Source organism: Botryllus schlosseri, chromosome 7, assembly GCF_051294905.1.
Source record: "Botryllus schlosseri isolate E-star chromosome 7, Bs_hap1, whole genome shotgun sequence".
NCBI classification, from domain to species: domain Eukaryota; kingdom Metazoa; phylum Chordata; class Ascidiacea; order Stolidobranchia; family Styelidae; genus Botryllus; species Botryllus schlosseri.
The window spans coordinates 7619800-7640333 of NC_137242.1; the positions used below are offsets into that span (position 1 = coordinate 7619800).

Here is a 20534-nt window from a genome sequence, read left to right on the forward strand (position 1 = left end):
TAATTTACTAACGGGAATTATAGTGTTGATACTATTATCCATTGAGGAAGCCTTGAAACCTTGATTGGCCCTGTCGCACCATACCAGACATGGTATAAAGCTACGACATGAAAGCAGCCACGGAATAAAAGGTACATATTTTAACTTCGACATAGTCCATTCTGTTGTGACGTCATAATGAGTGATACTCGATTACTCGACTCGACTCGAAACATATTACGTGATTCAGAATCGAATCACTCAGGTACTCGATTTTGCCCAGCCCTAATTCCGAAATCGGTAGCGCGTTTCACTCGGTTTCGATTGTCCAATTGTTAGCGAATAATCCAAGAAGCAGATTCGTTTGTGCCTCACCTAGCCATTGTTTCTCTACGATGGCATTGTCTGTAACAGGGCTGGCCAACCTTTTCAGCCAAAGGGCCACATTCGGTTAACGAAATATTGCGCGGGCCACTCACCGCGCGAAGCGCGAAAATTTTTTGAAGTTCACAGGTCAATAATATTGTCACTTGAATATATTGCGAGCCTGCCGTTTATTGCTGGGCTAAGTTTGCGAGGACTGGGCTATTCGGCGCATGGACATATCGATATCGAAAGCTGCGGCCAACATGCGTCAATCTTCCCGTGCCTAGGTTTCATAGTCAACGATCTTACTGCGAGCGCAAACGCAAGGTCGCATATGTTGAACGACACTTCGTCCCATAATCGGGAATATCGTTAGACTCAATCTGATACATCAGGCGTTCTTACATTTTCATAAAAAGGGCAACAATATTAAAAACAAGGAATCGAGTGACAACATGTTGCGTTAAGCTTGCAGAAAATTTTTACTTTTGATAAATCTATCGCAAATTATTCTGCTTTATTGTAGTGTACGAAGATATACCAATATGTGACTGGCTGATGGATCTGTCAATGCGTCGGAACTGATATTTTAGTCATCACATCTCAAGTGTTGCGGCCAAACTAATCAAATTTTTGGTTGGTCTTGCAAGTTCACAATCTGTGCAATCCGTTTTTGATATTAGAAATTTCGGAAACTACCTCGCGGGCCACTCAAAACCTTCTCCCGGGCCACATGTGGCCCGCGGGCCACGGGTTGGCCGGCCCTGGTCTGTAATAAAGGCGAAGGTCACCTTCCTTGGCGATTTTTTGGGGTTCTGGTGCTCTGACACTATTAATAGTTAGATTTTCGGAATCAGTGTGACTATAGCATTTCATTGATTCCAGTTATTAAGAATTCCGAGCTATTTATGATGAATTGCATTGTTGCAGGTGAGGCACGACCCGCCCGTGCCTCACCTGTGCCTCACCTCTCCTTTTGCGCTGTATTTTTGAATAATAATGATGCAAATTGATGATGTTGGGTGAAAAAAATGTTCCAATTTAGTTATTTATGAACATCAATGTGTAACATCAATATAATCATCGACTCATGGAGGGGTTTCACAATTTTCACCTACTCATCCAGACGACAGGTGAGGCACTGCCTCACCTGCCTCATTGGACCGCACGTCACTGATTTTGACCAGTATATATGATGTACCCGCGTAGTGAATGGGGTTGTCGCTCATAGGAGAAGAGCTCGAAATAGGCATGTATAAAATACTTACACATGCAGTACGTACATTACACATTGAGTAAGTGCAAATAACTTAATGTATGGTTCCATTCAGCTGCGAGCAAATGGAAACATTCATACAAAATATAACTGCGCTCAGGAAATCACTGTGTATATTATACGGCTTACGGCCATGTTGTGTAGCCTACTTCCACTCCATGTCGACAAATGTCCGCATAACGGTGAAAAAAATATTTACTGTGACTTCGATTCGCTTGAGTGTTGCTGTCAAATTGGGATGCTCCGTTTCGAACATTGATCTAAGGGCTGTAGTATTCCTTTTTTTATTTGAATGATATTAAGATTTCTCCTTCATTTCACAGCAGTATATAAGTCTAAGCTTATAACGTCACTTCTCCAGTATTAGGGCATAACCTAACCGAGGCATCATGAGATTTGTGCTACTTCTGCTCGTGGCTTTCACCTGTTTAAGCAGTTCATGTAAGAAATATCACTTGGTCGTTGTGTAAAGTGTGTTCATATTTAGTAAACTGATAAAATCACTTCTGATTTGCAGGGGCCGATAAAAGGACATTCACAAAATACGTGAGATTATCGATGCGTTTTGAGGGCAGCACCATTGCAATCATTCGTTAATGTAATTATGTTTCAGAAATGCTCGGAAAGGGAACAAAAAGGCTTCTGCACTCGCGAATTTGCCCCGGTGTGCGCGATTGTTAAAGGTGACAAGGGCAACTTATGTGCTGGGTGCGCGGGAAGGAAATCGTAAGTGGGAAATTCAACATTACTGTGAAATGATGTCACGTTTACTTGGTAACGTCCCACATATGATGATGATGATGGAATATTGACGATTGAATTTAGGCCTAAGCTTGTTTAGTCAATGACGAGTGTAGGAGCAACGATTTTAGGCGAACTTGACGTCAGTATATAAATCTAACGTGACATGTTTTAAACGGTGTTTTAAAAATGCCTTTTCATAAAAAAACAAAATTGTTAATTTTTTCAAACGTTGTATAACAAAACCATAATTGTGTAAATACTTTCGAAACATGTAATATGAGCCCATATTCGGACGATATGCTCCCAATATAGTCGACGTACGATGTAGGGTGGCTGGAACCCTAGAAATCATCGTCGGCTCAACGGTAAAGTAAGGTTGGGCAAACTGCGGCTCTTTAAGCATTTGATTGCGGCTCTTTAAATGATCGCACATGCATTTCGCGTTTTTGCTAGAGAAATTTAACCCGAATATAAACTGAGGCATTCTATCAAGTATCGACAATATGCGTCTTGTTTTCGTGTTGTTGGGCAATTAGCAGGCCGTGTTATTTTTGGCATATGCCAAAACTGCCAAAAATAACTTATTTTTGGCATTTTTCGATTTTTATTTTTGGCAGTTTTGGCATTGTCCTCTAAATAGATAGTTTCAGCCTCGAATTAGTCACAAAAACGCTTTATTTGGGCTAGTTTGTCAAAAGACACCACAAAATGTGCAGCATCCACGTATAATCAGTGCCAACAAACAATAAGAAGAAGAAAAAACCTAACGATTTCATAGGTTAATATTATCAAACGAAACCACAACATGTGCAGTATCTATCGGTCTCGGTGCCAATAAGCAAAAAAAGAAAAAGAAAGAAAAGCCTAACAAACACGCTCAACAGCTGATTGTTACAGCTGTTGAATAGACTTAAATCGTTTGCACTGTAACAGTGCTTCCAAACTCAGGTCAGCTAAGTTTCTGCTAAATTCATTTCTCGCCCAGCGAATCTGGGAAATATCGGCTTCAACAGTAGCCGTTGAGGGAAAGAATGTTACCAGTCATCCACAAAAGGTTTTCAGAGCTTCAAAATCTTTGGAGGGCCGAACCGGCTTCCATGCATCGTGAAAAGAGATCATTTCGCCAGTGTCATCGATCTCATCGCGGAAAGAATTTTCTTCCCGATCCTTTTCCAGGAGTTTCCTGTGTTGTCTCTCAACACATTCTACTTAGTAGCCCGACTATCATTTCTCCTTCAGTCTACCGATATATTTTCGGAGGACTTTTTTCACTTCAGGTGGCTTTAATATTACCAACTCGCATGGAAGAGTCCTGGGAAGGTTAGCTTGTTTAAGAACATTGACGCAACAAGACTGTCTGGCAACACGAGACTATGCAGCTCAGAAATAGCCTGACAGTTTGTTGCGTCACAATGTTCAACTCGATCACAATGCAAAAATCGTGGTTGATTTTGGGGGTTCCAGCTCCATGAGCAGAATATAATTTATATTTTAATAAACAGTACTGCGGCAGCTTCTCATTGATACCCGTTTTATCAAATTTAGTGCTCGACGAGCCGGTCAAAAATGGTCGTAAAATTGCCTTTGGACAAATGGAAAGTATGACGTAAACCAAATGCAGTCAGCCGTTCAATCACGCTGTGCCCACACCATTTAGGACACCATGCTTTTACCCCAATGGGTGGGCTGGACCCAGATTAAGAAACCTGCCTTTCATAAACGCTCTTCTCGCTTGTAACGCGGTCCTGTTAACACAACACCACGAACGAAATACACTATTTGGCAGGCCGTGTTATTTTTGGCATATGCCAAAAATTGCTTATTTTTGGCATTTTCAAATTTTTATTTTTGGCAGTTTTGGCATCTGGCTCCTGAAATGCCAAAAATAACACGGCCTGGCAATTAGGCATGCGTCACCTTTTTGGTTAGGGTCGGGTAAGGTTTGAGGTATTGAGGTTTGGGGTTAGGTTAAATATAAGTGTTGATATCAGTGAATGGGAAAGTTTTGGGTTTGTGAAACCGCATGCCAAAGTAACTCATGCTAAAGTGTTGCATGTCGGGAAACCATAAGTCCTCCACGTTCTAAACGAGTTAATACTTGTATTTAGTTTCTTATACATTCGCATATAGCAGTGGTCGGGAACCTTTTTCTAACGAAGAGCCATTTTGACCTATTATTTTCATCTGTAACTCCAAAAGAGCCATACATGTCAATCAACTGTTACGTCACAATTGACTTATTGGTAGCACTAATATATGGGATTCATTGCGTGCCCCATATTTTTTGTTCATTTGCGTAGCTGGAGCCAAGCATGGTCACTACAGCAGTACATACCCACTGCAGGGTGTGATACGTCAGATACGTGGGGTTATGGGAGGCAAGTGAGGCAGTGTCTCACAGGTCGTCAGTGATGAGCGATGGAAAATTGTGAAACCTTCAATTGATTATTGATATTTTTTATCAATGTTTACGAATGCTTTGAATTTAAGCATTTTATTCCCAAAATCACGGAATTTTCATATTCATCGTTCGGAAATAAAGCGCGAAAAAGGAGAGTTAAGGAACAGACGAGGCACAGACGGGCCAAGCCTCACCCGCGATAGAGCAACTGATTTTAAATACCTTGGAAGTTATCATCACAAGTTGCAGCAATATTGACAAATTATGTACAAAATTATAAATTTGTCAAAGAGCCATATCTTATGCCCAAAAGAGCCATATATGGCTCGCGAGCCATAGGTTCCCGACCACTGGCATATAGGTTAACGTTGCCCATAAAACGGAACACTAGAAATGTACACATTCGGACAACGTGTACATTTACATACAAAAATGCAGCACACCATATATTACATCTGATATAATAGGTATATGGCTGGTCGAAATCGAGTAGAAGTCATTATGACATCGTGTGCAGTAAGAATTGCAAATTCAAATTTGTATCTTTTACACTGTCACAATCAAAATAATTCTAGCTACACATAACAAAATCAATATTTGTTGATCACTCCTATGACCCACCGCGCTTCGTTGCAATGTCGCTACTATGAAGACGTTTCCATGATCATATGCGCACTCTCATGTTACATGTTTTTGATGTTGTGGTATATATAGCCAACAAAGCCACAAGTAGGCTATTTCACGGTGGGAAGTATAGGCCTTAGTGTTGAAACGATATTTCCTGGGGATGAAATGGTTCTTCGTCATTAGGGAGACATAATGTCGGTGCTCGAAAAAGAGAGGCTCTTACCACCCGACTCGACTCATTTCAATTATGCATGTGGTAGTGGTACTGCGCGCTCCATCATATCCTGTGGAGAGCGTAACTGTAGAGTCAGATATGAAAAGCTGGTCCATATGTACCACATTAAATTCAGTAAACTGATAGAAAATTTGTTTTGCAGAATACGCTACTGGGATGGGCCATGTGACGAGAGAGTCGGATGGACGAGTCCACAAAAACACGTGAGTTTATATCATACATTGTGATTCCAAACCGTGGAGTTTTACATATAAAGTGGCTCGCGTTTGACACCATATAGGAGAATTTCCAATCCCCCGTCGCATGATGGAAAAGAGAAAAAAAAAATTAATTCCTCTCTAAATCAACAATATTCCCGCTATTTAGATTTACAGAGCTCATAATTTTCCCAGAAATGCTTGACAAGGGAAACAAATGGAGTATGCACCATGGAACTCGCTCCAGTGTGTGTGCAAACCAAGATGGACTACGACAACAAATGTCTCTCATGCAAGGGGAAGAAATGGTATATGTGATTGTACATACTATAGTTTAATATTCATTTGAGGTTATGTGGGCTATAGCTCAAAATTCATGTTAACTACATACATGACGAGTTTAGAGTAGTCCTCACCAATATTCACTTTTTTCAGGATTCGGTTCGCCAGTGGAGCCTGTTGATGTCCATTATGTGCTCGACGAGATAGGTGGATGATGACATAAAAACCGGATCCGACGTAAACGTGGACAGTTTTCTTATATTGTGCGCGCTTATACGTCTTTCTCTAAATACATACTGTACTCTCTACTACTACACGGTGGTCCATGTATTCGATATTATATAGGGGTAACAGAGGTGGTCAGTAACGAAGTACTACTACTTTTTCCAAGTATTCAAGTAGTTTTCCTCTACTTCTGGTACTTACTCAAGTAGATCTGATTTTCGCTACTTCTACTTCTACTTCGTAATATTTTGTGATCTACTTACTTAATTTTCGCTATTTTCAGTTTGTCAAGTAGAAGTAGTTCAATCTTCCAATCAGGAAGATAGCCTGAGAAATTTCGGGGCTGTTTTCACGTATCAGTATCAACATTTAATTTTCATAAAAGTAAAGCCAAGAATTCTCGTCGCGCTTCGCGCACAGTGGATACGGAGTGACCGGTATGTGGACGAATGATTATGCTATCGAAAATTGGATACCTGCTGGTATGCATCAATATGAATCAAGCTCGTCACCTTTTGCATAGCTCAATTTGCACCCTTTTACAATCCATGTGAACGAATTAGGATCGTTTTCACAACTACTTACTTACTTGAGTACTTTTAAAGTCAGTAAATTGTACTTCTACTTCAAGTAGTTTTAGGTTGCTTATGGAAGAAGTACTTCTACTCGTACTTGAGTAGATTTTTTCGTCGCTACTTCTACTTCTACTTGAGTAGCTTTCTTGACTACGTTGACCACCTCTGGGGTAACTCAGTAGCTACATGATGTTAAAGTGTCATGATGAATCTTCATCAGCGTAACTGTCGAGCATTTAGGGGTAACTGTTAGAGCATTTAGGCCAGGGAAACCGCACCGATGACCCGGGTCAGTAATTTTCTTATGCAACCTGTGGGATGGTACGCACTTGTCCGTATAAAAAAATTGCAGTGATGATGACAAACGTGGTACGGGTGAAAATACGAATGAATGCGGACGAAAATCGTAAATAATTGTTACTTTATGTGACGTGCACGAATTCAAAGAAACCTAATAGTAAATTCAAGAGCAGTGTCTCCCTATTTTTTGTTGTAGCGAAGCAATTGTGAAAACATGTTTTACTTACGACGCACCACTAATCGTAGCTTTGACAATAACTCTGCCTCTCACCAGTCGCAGTGAATTAATATTTATCACTATAATGATTACGATATCAAAAGCCTGGTTCGAAAGCGGGTATAGTGGCAAGCATACAGTATACAACAGTCACCACGTCTGAGCCTGCAACAAGCTGAAAAAATGACGTCAAATTGACTTTCTGTTTTCTTTCGCTGAATAATTATTATGTTTTTGTAATATCAGTTCGATTAGCGCGAGACGCGAAGATAATAGTAAATGCCATCATTACAGACTAAAATTTGCAAGTTACTGTAACACAAATTTTTACGCATTCAAGGGTTATTGAAGTATGGGTCGCAAAAGGTATTATTTAGGGGCGACACGGTGCCGGATCGATCTCTTGTATCATGAGAATGTGTCGATCTTGGTATTACACAACTTGGTTTGGATTTATGATACGATTTCTGCGACTGGTTTCTCAGGAAAACATCGTCGAAGACGCTGGGGATGCAATAGGGTAGGGGTGTGCAACGAGCGACCTCGGGCCTATGAGACACATTCATTTCGAGCCCAACCCGTAAGCGTCGGGGCCTGTGAAGGCGTGAAGTTTTGGCCAACATTGCCGCTGATCAAATGTGGTGCCAAAAAAAACAGCGGTGACAAAACTTAGGCCAAAAATAACCGTCGTTGGTGGGCCAAAACTTTCGATATGGATATGCTCCGTTGTCGAAATGGTCGGCAGTCGGCACCGAATAGTTCCGTGTTTACAATCTGAGTTGGGTTTGCCAACCTTTTCGGCCAAAAGGCCACATGAGATTTACGAACCATTGATTTCCAAGTCAAATAATTCTACCGCGAAATATTCTACTTTATGGTCATATATACGAAGATCTATGAAAGCGTAGCTGGCCCATGGTTACGCTAATGCGCTGGGTCTGATATGTTAGCAATCAAAATACCAAATTTCATCACGGTCAGGCGAATCAAATTTTTGGTGGGCCTTGCAAGTTCACAATTAATTACCTGTGCTATATTATTTTTTGTTGTTGTTGATAATATGACTAATTTCGAAAATGACCCCGCGGGCCACTCAAAACCTTCTTGCGGGACACATGTAACCCGAAGGCCACGGGTTGGTCACCCTGGGGACAGTAGACCAAATGCGACACGCAGAGGAATTTAATTCGCCCTAATTTGAAATCGCGTGCGTCAGACATGTTTGGTAGAGCTGTGGTGGGTACAAATGTGGTACGCGCGTTCTGTATAGCATAACATGCCCGTAGGATCGTAGCAGACTACTAATATAATATTTAAAATGCATTCTTTTTCGTGTGTGAGGCCCGAGTCGCGAGATGACACCAAAACTCAAATTTTGGTCGTGGACTAGAAATCTGCTTTATGGTTATTGAACTGTTAGGAACTTTGAAGTTAGATTGAGCAAATAAAGAGCCGAACACACGGTATCGTGACTTTCTTTGCTCTTCTCATTTACTCGCGAGAGAGAGTGGTAAATTAGCGAGCTATAATGTGGCTTCTGACCTTAATAGTTTTGGACGTTGTTTTCCCACCACCAGGCAAAATCCTCTACATAAACATGTGATTTTCGCCCTTTCAACGAACTGTAGTCTCCGGGACCTTCTGCCAGCAAGCATTTTTCACTCGCGAAAAATACGCTGTATTTTTTATAGGAGTACAGAAAAGATTTGAAGACCTTGTCATCCAAGCACTATAGTAGACGTTCTAGAACAAAACCCAACAACGTGTTTAGCACTTGATAGCTTAAGCTACACAGTAGCCAATTTCTTGCACATCTGAACAAAACGTTGTTAAGTATTTTCATCTTCTTGTTGTATAACAATTTTCGGTTAGTTTGTGCGAAAGAAATTTATTTTACAAAAAAGTGCGAGTGAAGTTCAAACAGGTTGAAAACACTTCTGTATACTAATGGTATATTAGAAATAGGCCAACTAATCGAATGACGAATAACGATTTCCGCAATATCGTAGAGAGAGGATAGCTGAGCAATAGCAGAATAATATTATATAGCAGTCTCAGCCACACAGCAATCAATGATCATTCCCGGCGGGTGTTTGTGTTGGTAGGGCAATTCGGAAAATGCTGGAAGGTATCAACTATAGCAGGGGTTCTCAACCTGGGGGTCGCGCTCCTCTTGGGGGGCGCGGGAGGCTCTCAGGAGGGGCGCGAGAAATTTTTGTCAATTTTGTTAATGTCTGTATAAATTGTGACTAAACATGTGTTTCACAACCATTCTGAAGATACGATTATTGAAGATTAAACTTAATTCGTATTCTAGAAAGCTTGCCAAACTCAAACTCCAGCAGTCGCGCTCAACGGAGTATAGGCTGACTTCAACTTCATTTGAGCAACTTTTTGATTTTCTTTGAAGATTTAGTGAAATTCCTACGTGCAAGTCATTCATTACTTTATAGCTTTGGCAGTAGCCTAAATCTCTGTGCGCTAGGTAGCTGTTGTTGATAGCTGGCGAACTGCACTGCCTAAGACAGATTAAGATGCAATATAGGTTGCCCGGTTTCGCCCTCAATTTGGCTCTAAATCAACACAATTTAATTCATTTCCAAAACTGATCAAATTTAGCATGGCAGGACAGAACGACGCCGTGCTCTTTGTAGTCACTACCAGCATCAGGATTATTCTCAGTGCAACCTACTACTGCGGAGCGGATCGACAAATTCTCTGGTCCGGCTCCGATCCGGTTGTGCAATTCTCTGGTCCGGCTCCGATCCGGCTCCGGCCGCATCAGGAAAAGTACTGATCCGGTTCCAATCCGGTTCCGGCCAAAAATGAAAAAGTCCGGCCAGAAATGCGGCCCTACTCGGTACGGAGGTTCCGTGAATTGATAAATATGCCTCGTTAATGTTTACACTGGATTGGTGGTTATTTACATGTGGTTGGTTAGTAGTTATATAGTTATAAAAGTTATGCTTATCCATAAAGATTCTGGCCGGATCAAAAAAGTAGTGATCCGGCTCCGATCCGGCTCCGGCCGTAACAGAAAAAGTACTGATCCGGCTCCGATCCGGTCCGGTCAAAATTGTAAAAATCCGGCCGGATATCCAATCCGGCTCCAGTCCATGATCCGCACTACAACCTACCTTGAAATTAATTGATGTCCTTTTCAATGTTTTTTTTGTTATTTTCAAACAAGTTTGGGGAGGTTTGTCAGCAATGTAAAAGACTAAACAACTGGAATGCGGATTCAAAACTGGCGTAAGATATACCTTATGTATACTATTAGATCAGGGGTGTGCAGCCCGTATGGCTGCATACGGCCGTAGAAGGGAATTTGTGCGACCGTCGACGCCTAATTCAATTGGTATGTGTTGGCAGCCGTGGACATGCAAATTGCAATTACGAATTCACTCCCGAATTTTCGAGAGATTTTATTTAATCTTGAAATTTTCCTCGCGCTCCGCGCAATTCAACAAGACTTCATTTTTCGATTTTAATGCAGTTGCGCCCTTTTTAATTGGAGCAGGAATGGGAATCCTCAAGAAATAACAATTCATTCGCGGCTCTGAAAAATTTTCGCGCTTGGCGCGACAATATGCACTCTCAGCAACTATTCATAACATTGCCACTCGCGATTTCGGTGCGCACAATAGGCCGTTGTGAAAAGTAGAATAGTCCGGAGTTCACCGGGAATGGATATTGACAGTTTACCATATGTATTTTGCGTCCAGATCGTTCATTGCGGCTATGCCCTGGAATGCGGCCTTAGGCTACATAAGTAATCGAAATGCGGTCATGATTAGCAGGAAGGTTGCCCACCTCGATATTAGATGATGTGCTCTTTTTGACATGACGATAAATGTAAGGGGAGTCAGGGGCGCGCGATTTTTTTTGACCGTCGCCGAGAGAGGCGCGTGTCAAAAAAGGTTGAGAACCGCTGAACTATAGGGTCGTATTTCAAACAAAAATCAATTTAAAACAAACATGGCCCTTGTTTAAATCATGTTTTCACTGTTTTTGTTTTTAATTAATGTCGTCATAGTAGATTGACAATTGAAATTAAAGGGCATATGTCGTTCCTTCGACGAAAAAGGCTTCCGACCAATACCGGTAACCGGGACTATATCGTTAATAATGCATTTTCACGGTGGACAGCCATCATCATCAGAACACCCATCCCGTAACAATGATTTACATCTGCATGCTATAACTGTTGCAGCAACGAGGATTTCGTGGGTTATAGCCAATCCACATATTGTATACATCGACCATATCGGGTGAAAATCGTCCGTATGATCATATCGCATGTTTTTACGGTGGTATCTTCACACTTAAGGCGTAATTATACAACGGGGATATATAGATATCCCTGGTTCACAGCCTGTCGCAGCTAACCTCATTTCCTGACATATATTATGTAATGATGGTTCTCAGCAAGGCTACAATTCATATATTCATCTGTATATTATAATATTAATGATGAAAAAAATGAAAATGGAAAATTGTTAAATACACACTGAATGAGAAACTGCCAACAGAACGATCAATAAAGGGTAAGGTGGTGAAGAGGCATGTTACAGGGTACAGCACTGAGTACAGGCGAACTCCCTGTGTCAATCACAACATGTTACTGCAATTTCGAAAATTTACTCCCGAAAATGATGTGGGAACTACTGGGAACTACTCTGCACGATGGCCCAGTAGCTTAATTCGACGGAAATAAATATCGCCGAATAGCCTATACATGATCTCAGTATGGAGAAGGGCAATCTGAGTGCTCATGCTCATAAAAAGTATGACTTCGTAACTGACAAATACAATCGCTAGGCTACCAGCCACCCTAGCCCACGCGTGTGATGAGCATGTGTAATCTGTAGTATTTCAATAATATTACTAGGAATCGGTTGTTTAGTTCCATATAAAGTGATATTGGTAGACTCTATGGTGCGGAAAAGGGCATAGTATATAGTTTAAACGCACCATGATTCGCAGAGGAATTACTTTAAGAACAATATCGCAAACTCTATGTCTCGTACCTGCTAATTAACCTATGAAACATACACTACTGATCGACGAAGAAAGTGAGTTTTGGGAAATTTCGTTGATAATGTTTTCTCTCATACGTTGGCATGAGATGGAGTTGACTCGATCTGAGAAGTCTTTTGCGAGCAAGACAGCTCCATTGGGATCAGTGAAGAAAAAACAGTACCGCCGAGTCTATAATTTTACCTAATGGCAAATGAATGTCTCGTGTGATAGGCCTATACACATACACAAGTTTGGAATGTATATATAGGCCTGCATGATTCGAGTGACTTAATTCTATCATTCATAAAGTGGATGCCATCTACCGGAATAAGTGACTCATCGCCTACCATTGATACACTAGAAATAAGCCATTGGATTCGGTGACGATTTCCGTAATATAATACCAGCTAGTCGCTATGAGAGTACGTTTATTGGGAGCGCAAGAGGCGGTGAATAACCTTGATAGAATATATACAAGATATGGAGAAAAATGCAGGTAAATTCATGAATGCCGCGATCACTCCAGTCTGTGAAATATAAAGCGAACCCTCACACTAGTCACACCCTCACATTGTACATTATACATGCGGTGTTCTTAGCGGAGGTTAGATAGAAATCGCGCAGAACGAAAGCGCTCAGAACGTTGTGATATTGCTGCTATCTGTAAGCCCCCGCTTTGATACATCTAAAAAGAGAGTAAAACAAGATTAATAACGATGCGGTGGAATGACTGGACGGTGCACTTAAAATGGTGCACTTAGAATGTGTACCACGCAGAATGTGGATGCACTATGTACTGCATTGTTCCAAAGAGCCTGTATGGGTAGGACATGTACTCATTTGATCAGACGGGTCACGTGATATAACACACAGGTAAACCTCAGCATCGCCGGCCGAATGCGCATTACGCATTGCGAAAGACATTTATAGTTAATCTACTCACATGGCATCATACCTGCATGACACGGGAACATCAAAGTACCCAAAGTCTTCGTAAATATCATACTGCAAGCGTACAACGATTGTCTCGGGAACATACGCGCGTCCGTAGACATGCCTTGAGAACGGGTGGATGCAGTGATTAGCACACTTCACGCAGGTGAACTTAATTGTGTCTGATTGCATTTCGTAGTCAGGACAACTCACTCTGAAAAAAAAAACGCATAACGATTTAAAACTGAATCAGTACATTATTTGTTTGGGAGATCCGCATCTTATACTTAATTTTAAAACTCTTAGCTTTAGTTCAACTTACTCGACGGGTTTCCTGGATGTATGTATAGATTAAGAGTCCGTCAAACGTAGATCAGGATACGGACATTGCACACGACACATAAATAAGCATGCTTCAAAGTAAACGCATTTCCGGTTTAATGTATACGCAACCAGTGGTTTTAGTACACAAATTAACATTTAATGGTAGGTTTATTTTCTATATCCCAAGCAACTTTTCGCAGGCTAATCAGAGTTCGGTCCCGGACCGTATTTGACCCTACGAACGTAAAATGCCCGGGCCTGCCTCCAGCTATGATTAGGGATGGACCTGGGTGATTCCCTTCATAATCGAGCATTAGGCTTTCAATCGAGGATTCAAGTATCACTTATTATGACGGAAAGAGGGCCCTTTTTTTAGTCAACCGACCACGAGGTGGGAAAAGTTTGCCATTTTAATCAGATATTTTCATCAGGTATTTGAATTATGAATAAAATAGTATTTATGGTGACCAATTCTTTAATTATTTATTATTTTGGTGCCCACCGTAAATGCTATTTTATTCAAATCCCAATTTTTCGACGGCAATAACTCCACTTCCACTGTCTGGGATTGAACCAAATTTGGTGAACATCGTTTCTATAGACAACCTAACACTTTCCTGGGGTGAACAGAAAATTTTCAAATTTTTTGTTATTTATTTTTGTATACTAAATAGAAACTTTCTTCTCCTGTAGCGATGCGGCTACTAGTTGGAATTGAACCAAATTTGGCGTGTAGGCTTAAATTAGGTAACCTAAAAATTTTATCAAGTAGCCAGTACGATTTTAGAAAAAAGTCATTTTTGAAGAGCCCTACTGAGCAAGCTCATTTTGCCGCCCCTTGGAGCCTGCCGCCCCTGGCGCAGAGCCAGAACCGCCAAGTGGCTGCTACGCCACTGATTCGTATCATTGGAATAAGTAACACCTTTTGCCTATCTGTCATATTCTGTATAATTGGTCTGTAGTCGCGCAATGAACCGTCAACTTACTCGAACGAATGGAAAGGCACGAATCCGTTGCCGTTATATTCTCTCCGCGTTTTGGTGCAATTAGCTCGTAAAAACCTTTGTCCAAGCCCGCACTCGTCACTATGTATCCGGTCCCGAATTCCACGAACACCCATGGTGACGGACAGAAGTATGAACAGAAACCTTCATGCGGACAAATAAGAATTTGACACCCCGTGTCATGATTGTTTGTCCCACTGAAACTGCAAATTCAACTGACCTCAGTGCGTCCATTGATATACTTGTCGGAAATATAGCGAGAAATTGAAGATGGTCTGTTAGCTAGCTATTGTGGCTTGTGAATCTTACTCTCAAGAGAACGTCGATTTATATAATTTTTATTCGCTTTGCCAGCATCACGCTTTACTGTGGATACATCGTAAAAATGTAAATATTTCTCAGTCGTGGTGTAACATGTACTGATCTAGTCCGGCAATCGAGTGGATTTCTCACTACCGTCGAACGATACCTATAAAAATTACAACGCATGTTCCGCTCATATCTTTTGTCCTATTTTATCTCAGCATATATAAACTGTGACGCTTGTCTCATCCCTTGGAATCCCCAATTTTGGTAGACCATAGATATAAATTTGAAATTTGATTACACATGTCGAAACCATAGGCGCTTTCTTTCGTAATAATTATGACATCATAAAACATAGAATCAAATGGTCGGGTTGCAACTGAACTCAGGAAAGGCTATAGGAATACAAAACATGATATGCGCTTTTCGTCTACTCGTAATAATATATTTCGGATTGGAATTTTCCACAACGTATAAAATACATATAGGCCTACACATAGAACCTTTCAAAAAGGCTCGCGTTCACACGAACCAGAACTTTTCAGCGGTTCGCACCAGGGCTTTGGAGCCGGAGCCGGAGCCCGGAGCTGGAGCCCCGGAGCCGGGCATTTTCACCGGAGCTGGAGCCGGAGCCGGAGCTCTACATAAAATTCAGCCGGAGCCGGAGCCGGAGCTGGAGCCCGTTATTTGAGGAGTAGCTCCGGCTCCGACCTATTTCATAAGATGCTATATGCATATATGCAACAATCACATCTGTTGATTTATCATAATTGAACACCAGGCATGAATTTTAATGCTGCGAACAGCAATGGCATATAGTAAAGTTCGTTCTAGTGCAACTATGATGATGTCGACAATTGACAATTATTGAGTATGACGTCACAAGCCGGCGCAGCGGCACCTATATGTCTTCGTTGCTACATACATCGGATGTTGCTGACCGCTGACAGACTCTAGATTACTATAGATAACTAACCTATGGGTAGATTAGTAATCTATATACACCAGGAATGACCAACCTTTTCGGCTAAAGAGGCGCATGGAATTGACAAACGAGTGCGCGGTTCACTAGCCGCGCCAAGCGGGTAAAATTTTCCAAGTTTATAAATAAACTAGGTCAATAATATTATTACTTGAGTTGCGGGTCTATTGTATACCGTCCGCTAGGCTCCGTTTGCAAGGACACGACTATTCGGCGTCTGGCCACATTTATATCGAAGGTCTCCGATAATATGCGACAATCATTTTGTGCCTACATTTCACCGTCGACGATCTTTATGCGAGCGCAAACGCGAAAAGACTTTCTCCCGTAATTGCGAATACAGTTAGACTCAATCGGGTAAATTAGGCGTTTTTTTTTTCATTTTCAGTAGGGGGTAGGCTACCAAGCAAGAAATCGTGTGACAATTAAACACGCAAAGTGTGAAGAAAAATTTCGCTACTATTTTAGTTTATCGTAATGTACGACGATTTACTGAAAATGTGACTGGACCCAGGATCTGTCAATGCGTCGGAACTGATATTTTAGTCAGCAACATCCCAAGTGTCGCTGTCAGAATTGTAATTTCTGGTTGGCATTGCATGTTCACAATCTGAGCAATTCATTTTCGATAATATAATAGGAAATTACCTCGCGGGCCACGCAAAACCCTCTCGCGGGCAACATTTGGCCCGCGGGTTGGCCACCCCTGATATAGACTGGCCAATTCGATAATTTCAGAGCCGGAGCCGGAGCTGGAGCCGGAGCAGTGGTAATAATGCGGCTCCGGAGCTGGAGCCGGAGCTAATGTATGATAGAAGAGAGCTCCGGAGCCGGAGCTGGAGCAGTTTAAATTTACGGCTGCTCCAAAGCCCTGGTTCGCACCATACCTAGTATACCGTTGCTGGATTTGTTCGTTATTACTAGGGCAAGTTCTTGTTCCAGGGTTGTAATGACTCGACTCGAGTCCGACTCGAGTCACGTTTTTTAGATGACTCGACTTGACTCGAGTCATTTTCTCAAAATACGGAAATGACTCGACTCGACTCGATTCAATTTGTGTATTGACTCGACTTGGACTCGAGTCATTGTGCATGACTCGAACCAAGTCATATGACTCGAGACTCAGACGGCCAAGACCGACGTTTCATTGTAATTTCGAGGAATAGTACAGTAATCACACTATTGGGATTTCGTCTATTGGTACTGGTACTTGAAAACACGTCCAGAAACTGCTAAAAATGACGAGAATTAGTATATTAAAAATGCAAACCATTCGATATCACCCAACAGAGTCATAAAAAGTGGATTTAACAAGCCTTTAACTGTAAACTGGGAAGTCAACATAACGACTTGGACTCGACTCGAGTCATAATACCATGACTCGGACTCGAACCTCTGCTCGGTGACTTGGACTCGGACTTGAATCGGTGGTGAATTGAAAATGACTCGACTTGACTCGAGTCAAAACTATAAAACTGAGATTGACTTGTGACTCGGAGCCTTGTGACTTGGTTACAACCCTGTCTTGTTGCACTAACATCGCGAAAGAGTTGCACTTAATGACTTGATTTTAACAAAAGTTGCAGTAAATATAGTTGCATGTCAAATTTTTGTTGAATTATCAGATAATTAGGATATGAGATACTCGAAACGTTCCGTTCTATAAACTAGCTCTGCAGAGCTGTCAAATTTGTTACTTGCCATTTAACGGACGATCTGGCGATACCACCTAAAATTACATTTTCCCGGCATACAGCAAGAAAAGTACGGAATGCAGGAATCATTTCCGCCACAAACCCAAACAGCCCCTTCCCCCTAAAACAAGTCGAATAACACACCCCAAACTCCCTCGGTCTGCAAACTTGACTCGAGGCATTACCGAAAAATTCATTCTCGGCGACTTTAACAAAATCAATAGCCTGAAAAAGGTGACCCAGTGAAAATGTAATTTTCCGCGGTCTCGCTTGGGCGTTTGTGAAATGGGAAACTCTATATCTCAAATTCAAACGACAGAATTAATGAAGTGTTCTATTTACATATTGTTCGGATACGATCGTGCTTGGCAGGGGTAGTTGGACTTCATGCTTGCAAGCCTGAAGTCATTGTGTCATTGAGATGTAGCTAACCCATCATATAGCTCTTTGTTATGCAAATCAAAGAGAATAAAACCATACTAGAATAGTTTATATATAGCATGTTTATAAATCACTCGTTTACATTTCTACGCAATATTTGATAAAAGTTGCAGTAAAACTTGGTATGAAAAATAGAGAAAAGTTGCACTATAAGATCCCTCCAAACACCTTAAAACATCATAGTATTTTTTAGGGGTCTGGAGGAGCCGCAGTAAACCTCCCCTCGTGACGCTTGTGACAGCCCTGTGGCATTACACCACAGCACTATGTGCCACAAACGCCCGTAATAGGGCACTTTCGAGTCGTTGGACTCAAAGGCACCCATAAGGTTGCTTTCCGTTTTACTTCCCTTCTTTGTTATATCTGGTTAGGGGTTCAAACAGTTGGCACAAGCACGCCTTTAGAGGGGGCGTCTGCGGCCGCTTATCCCTCCGCCACCATGCTTGTGCCCCGGGATACTGGCCCGTCGATGCGGTACCAGATCCCGGTCGGACTATGAAGGCCTGGCGGCCATACTCGTCCTAGGTAGTAATAGTGATTTGACTGTATTGGTTGTACCGCTAGGGCTTCGCATCGCCCAGCGTCCAACAAAGGGATGCTTGCCGTAATACAACCAAATACCCTAAAACATCATAGTACGTGGATTCTAAGTATCTAAAAGCTGTCGGAAGCGGTGAAAAAAGTTGAAAAAGCTTGCCCTATTACTCTTTATTGCGGCGATGCCAAAATTTCAATATTGAATGTATTATGCATTCCTGCCGTCTTGCGCGTGTTTAATGTTTATAGATGTTTACATTCCGAGGTGGTCAGTAACGGAGTACTTCTAATTTATCAGACTACTCAAGTAAGTTTTGCCTACCTGCACTACAGTACACTTACTACCCTGCGCACTTACTCTTGTGGTTATGAATTCAGACGACTTTCATAATTCTGCTTGAGCGGTTTTCAGATATAAATAAAACCATTTTGAATTTTAAAAAGTAAGTGATAGCCCAATAGTGTTTTGGTGAGTTTGTATACCACTTTTACGAACCAAATTACCATACGAACTACGAGACACGTAAATGGCCCCTGTATATCGCGGCAACTGAATATATTTTCGAAGCTTGCAACTATTAGTAGTGCCATTAGTAGTCTTGCATTAGTCGCGAAAGCAGTCGCCCTCCCTCACCCTAATTTGACTTTACTTATGGTCGAGTAGGCCTATACTTCTAATTGGGTACAAATATTTACCATTACCATCATACCTCTGCTTGAGTATAGCAACCAGGGCTGTGGAGTCGGGTTTTTTTGCCACCGACTCCGACTCCGACCATACAGACATTTTCAATATCCCACCGACTACAACCCCGACTCGCAAGTCTCGCACCGCCTCCGCTTATTTTCCACATAGAACTCCGACTCCAAAGCCGACCGACTCCAACGCCGAGCGACTCTAACACTTCTACAAATTCAGCACGGAAATTATGTGCCACAGTGTTGGTTTACCGACTTTCATATAACCATATGACATATGCAAACAGCAAACATATTATTCACGACATGGTATGCAAACTTGTTTCATTGTGGCACAGCTCGAAATACTCACTGTACAATTAACATCGAATCGAAGTATTTATGTTGAAGTATCCTTCATTCTTGGCATGAATTTTCAAAAACATTGACAGGCCACGGATCTTCTATAATATTTATGAATCATACAAACATGATATACATCCCATCCTGTGGATAAAAACAGTTCTTGTGTATGAGTCAGCAACTAATACAGAGTGTACAAATTTCCTCACTACACACTACACTGATGGCAAGCACACACTCTCTCACTACTAATATACGGTGGTCAGAAACGAAATTCAGGGAGTAGCCAAACAGCATATGTCTGTTGTCTACATGCACGTAATCAAGTATTCATGGACTCAGAACCGTAACTGCCGTACCCAAAACCGCCAATTAGGAGTCGGGGAGACGAGCTCGAAGGGGCCCAAAATTATTTCATGAATGAACGTAAATTATAGAGTATTATTTTGAAAACTTATACAACTCTGTTCAATTTTTTTTGCGCTGCGCGTGATTTAATGTAGCCTTCCACTTTGGAAGATACGCATGATTTATAGAAATGGGCTTTTCGGCGTCGGCCATTACCACGCCACGACGCACCAAGCCACATGAAGTTTGTGGCCAGGTAACATGTGCCTCCGAGAAGTGTGCCAGAACGATCGCCAGCGCGAAAACTGCCGTAAAGGACTGCCCAAGTGCCATATGCTGACCGAAATATATAGGCCTACTCTTCTGTTTAATTGTCCATAGGCCTGTAAACAGGGCCGTAACAGCACTTCGTCAGACTCCCCCCAAAACGTTGGTCCTGCCCCCCCCCCATATCGTGATAAACCGAACTTATTGGGGG

The 20534-nt window shown here is 41.7% G+C and overlaps 2 protein-coding genes across 2 annotated transcripts; one reads left to right on the plus strand and one right to left on the minus strand.

The window, feature by feature from the left end:
* The first annotated feature begins 1912 nt into the window (after positions 1-1912).
* LOC145443160 (double-headed protease inhibitor, submandibular gland-like) lies at positions 1913-6421 on the plus strand. Its single transcript, XM_080321152.1, has 6 exons — positions 1913-2062; positions 2139-2167; positions 2235-2347; positions 5771-5831; positions 6021-6133; positions 6261-6421. Exons 1-6 carry the CDS (start codon positions 2011-2013, stop codon positions 6286-6288), a joined length of 396 nt encoding a protein of 131 aa, XP_080177278.1. The 5' UTR covers positions 1913-2010; the 3' UTR covers positions 6289-6421.
* Positions 6422-13014: 6593 nt separating this feature from the next.
* LOC145443161 (uncharacterized) lies at positions 13015-15119 on the minus strand. Its single transcript, XM_080321153.1, has 4 exons — positions 14928-15119; positions 14690-14851; positions 13402-13593; positions 13015-13131 (listed from the first exon to the last, which is right to left on the minus strand). The coding sequence occupies exons 1-4, from the start codon at positions 14939-14941 to the stop codon at positions 13104-13106; spliced, it is 396 nt and encodes a 131-aa protein (XP_080177279.1). The 5' UTR covers positions 14942-15119; the 3' UTR covers positions 13015-13103.
* Positions 15120-20534: the final 5415 nt, after the last annotated feature.

What these genes read in the sequence shown, in the direction of transcription:
- LOC145443161 (XM_080321153.1), bottom strand. An exon ending in GTGCCTTTCCATTCGTTCGA is followed by an intron (nt 13,594 to 14,689) that starts GTAAGTTGACGG and finishes TTTTTTTTTCAG; the next exon opens with AGTGAGTTGTCCTGACTACG. An exon ending in GATGTTCCCGTGTCATGCAG is followed by an intron (nt 13,132 to 13,401) that starts GTATGATGCCAT and finishes CTCTCTTTTTAG; the next exon opens with ATGTATCAAAGCGGGGGCTT.
- LOC145443160 (XM_080321152.1), top strand. Translation starts at nt 2,011, where the DNA reads ATGAGATTTGTGCTACTTCTGCTCGTGGCTTTCACCTGTTTAAGCAGT. An exon ending in GGACGAGTCCACAAAAACAC is followed by an intron (nt 5,832 to 6,020) that starts GTGAGTTTATAT and finishes TAATTTTCCCAG; the next exon opens with AAATGCTTGACAAGGGAAAC. An exon ending in TCATGCAAGGGGAAGAAATG is followed by an intron (nt 6,134 to 6,260) that starts GTATATGTGATT and finishes CACTTTTTTCAG; the next exon opens with GATTCGGTTCGCCAGTGGAG.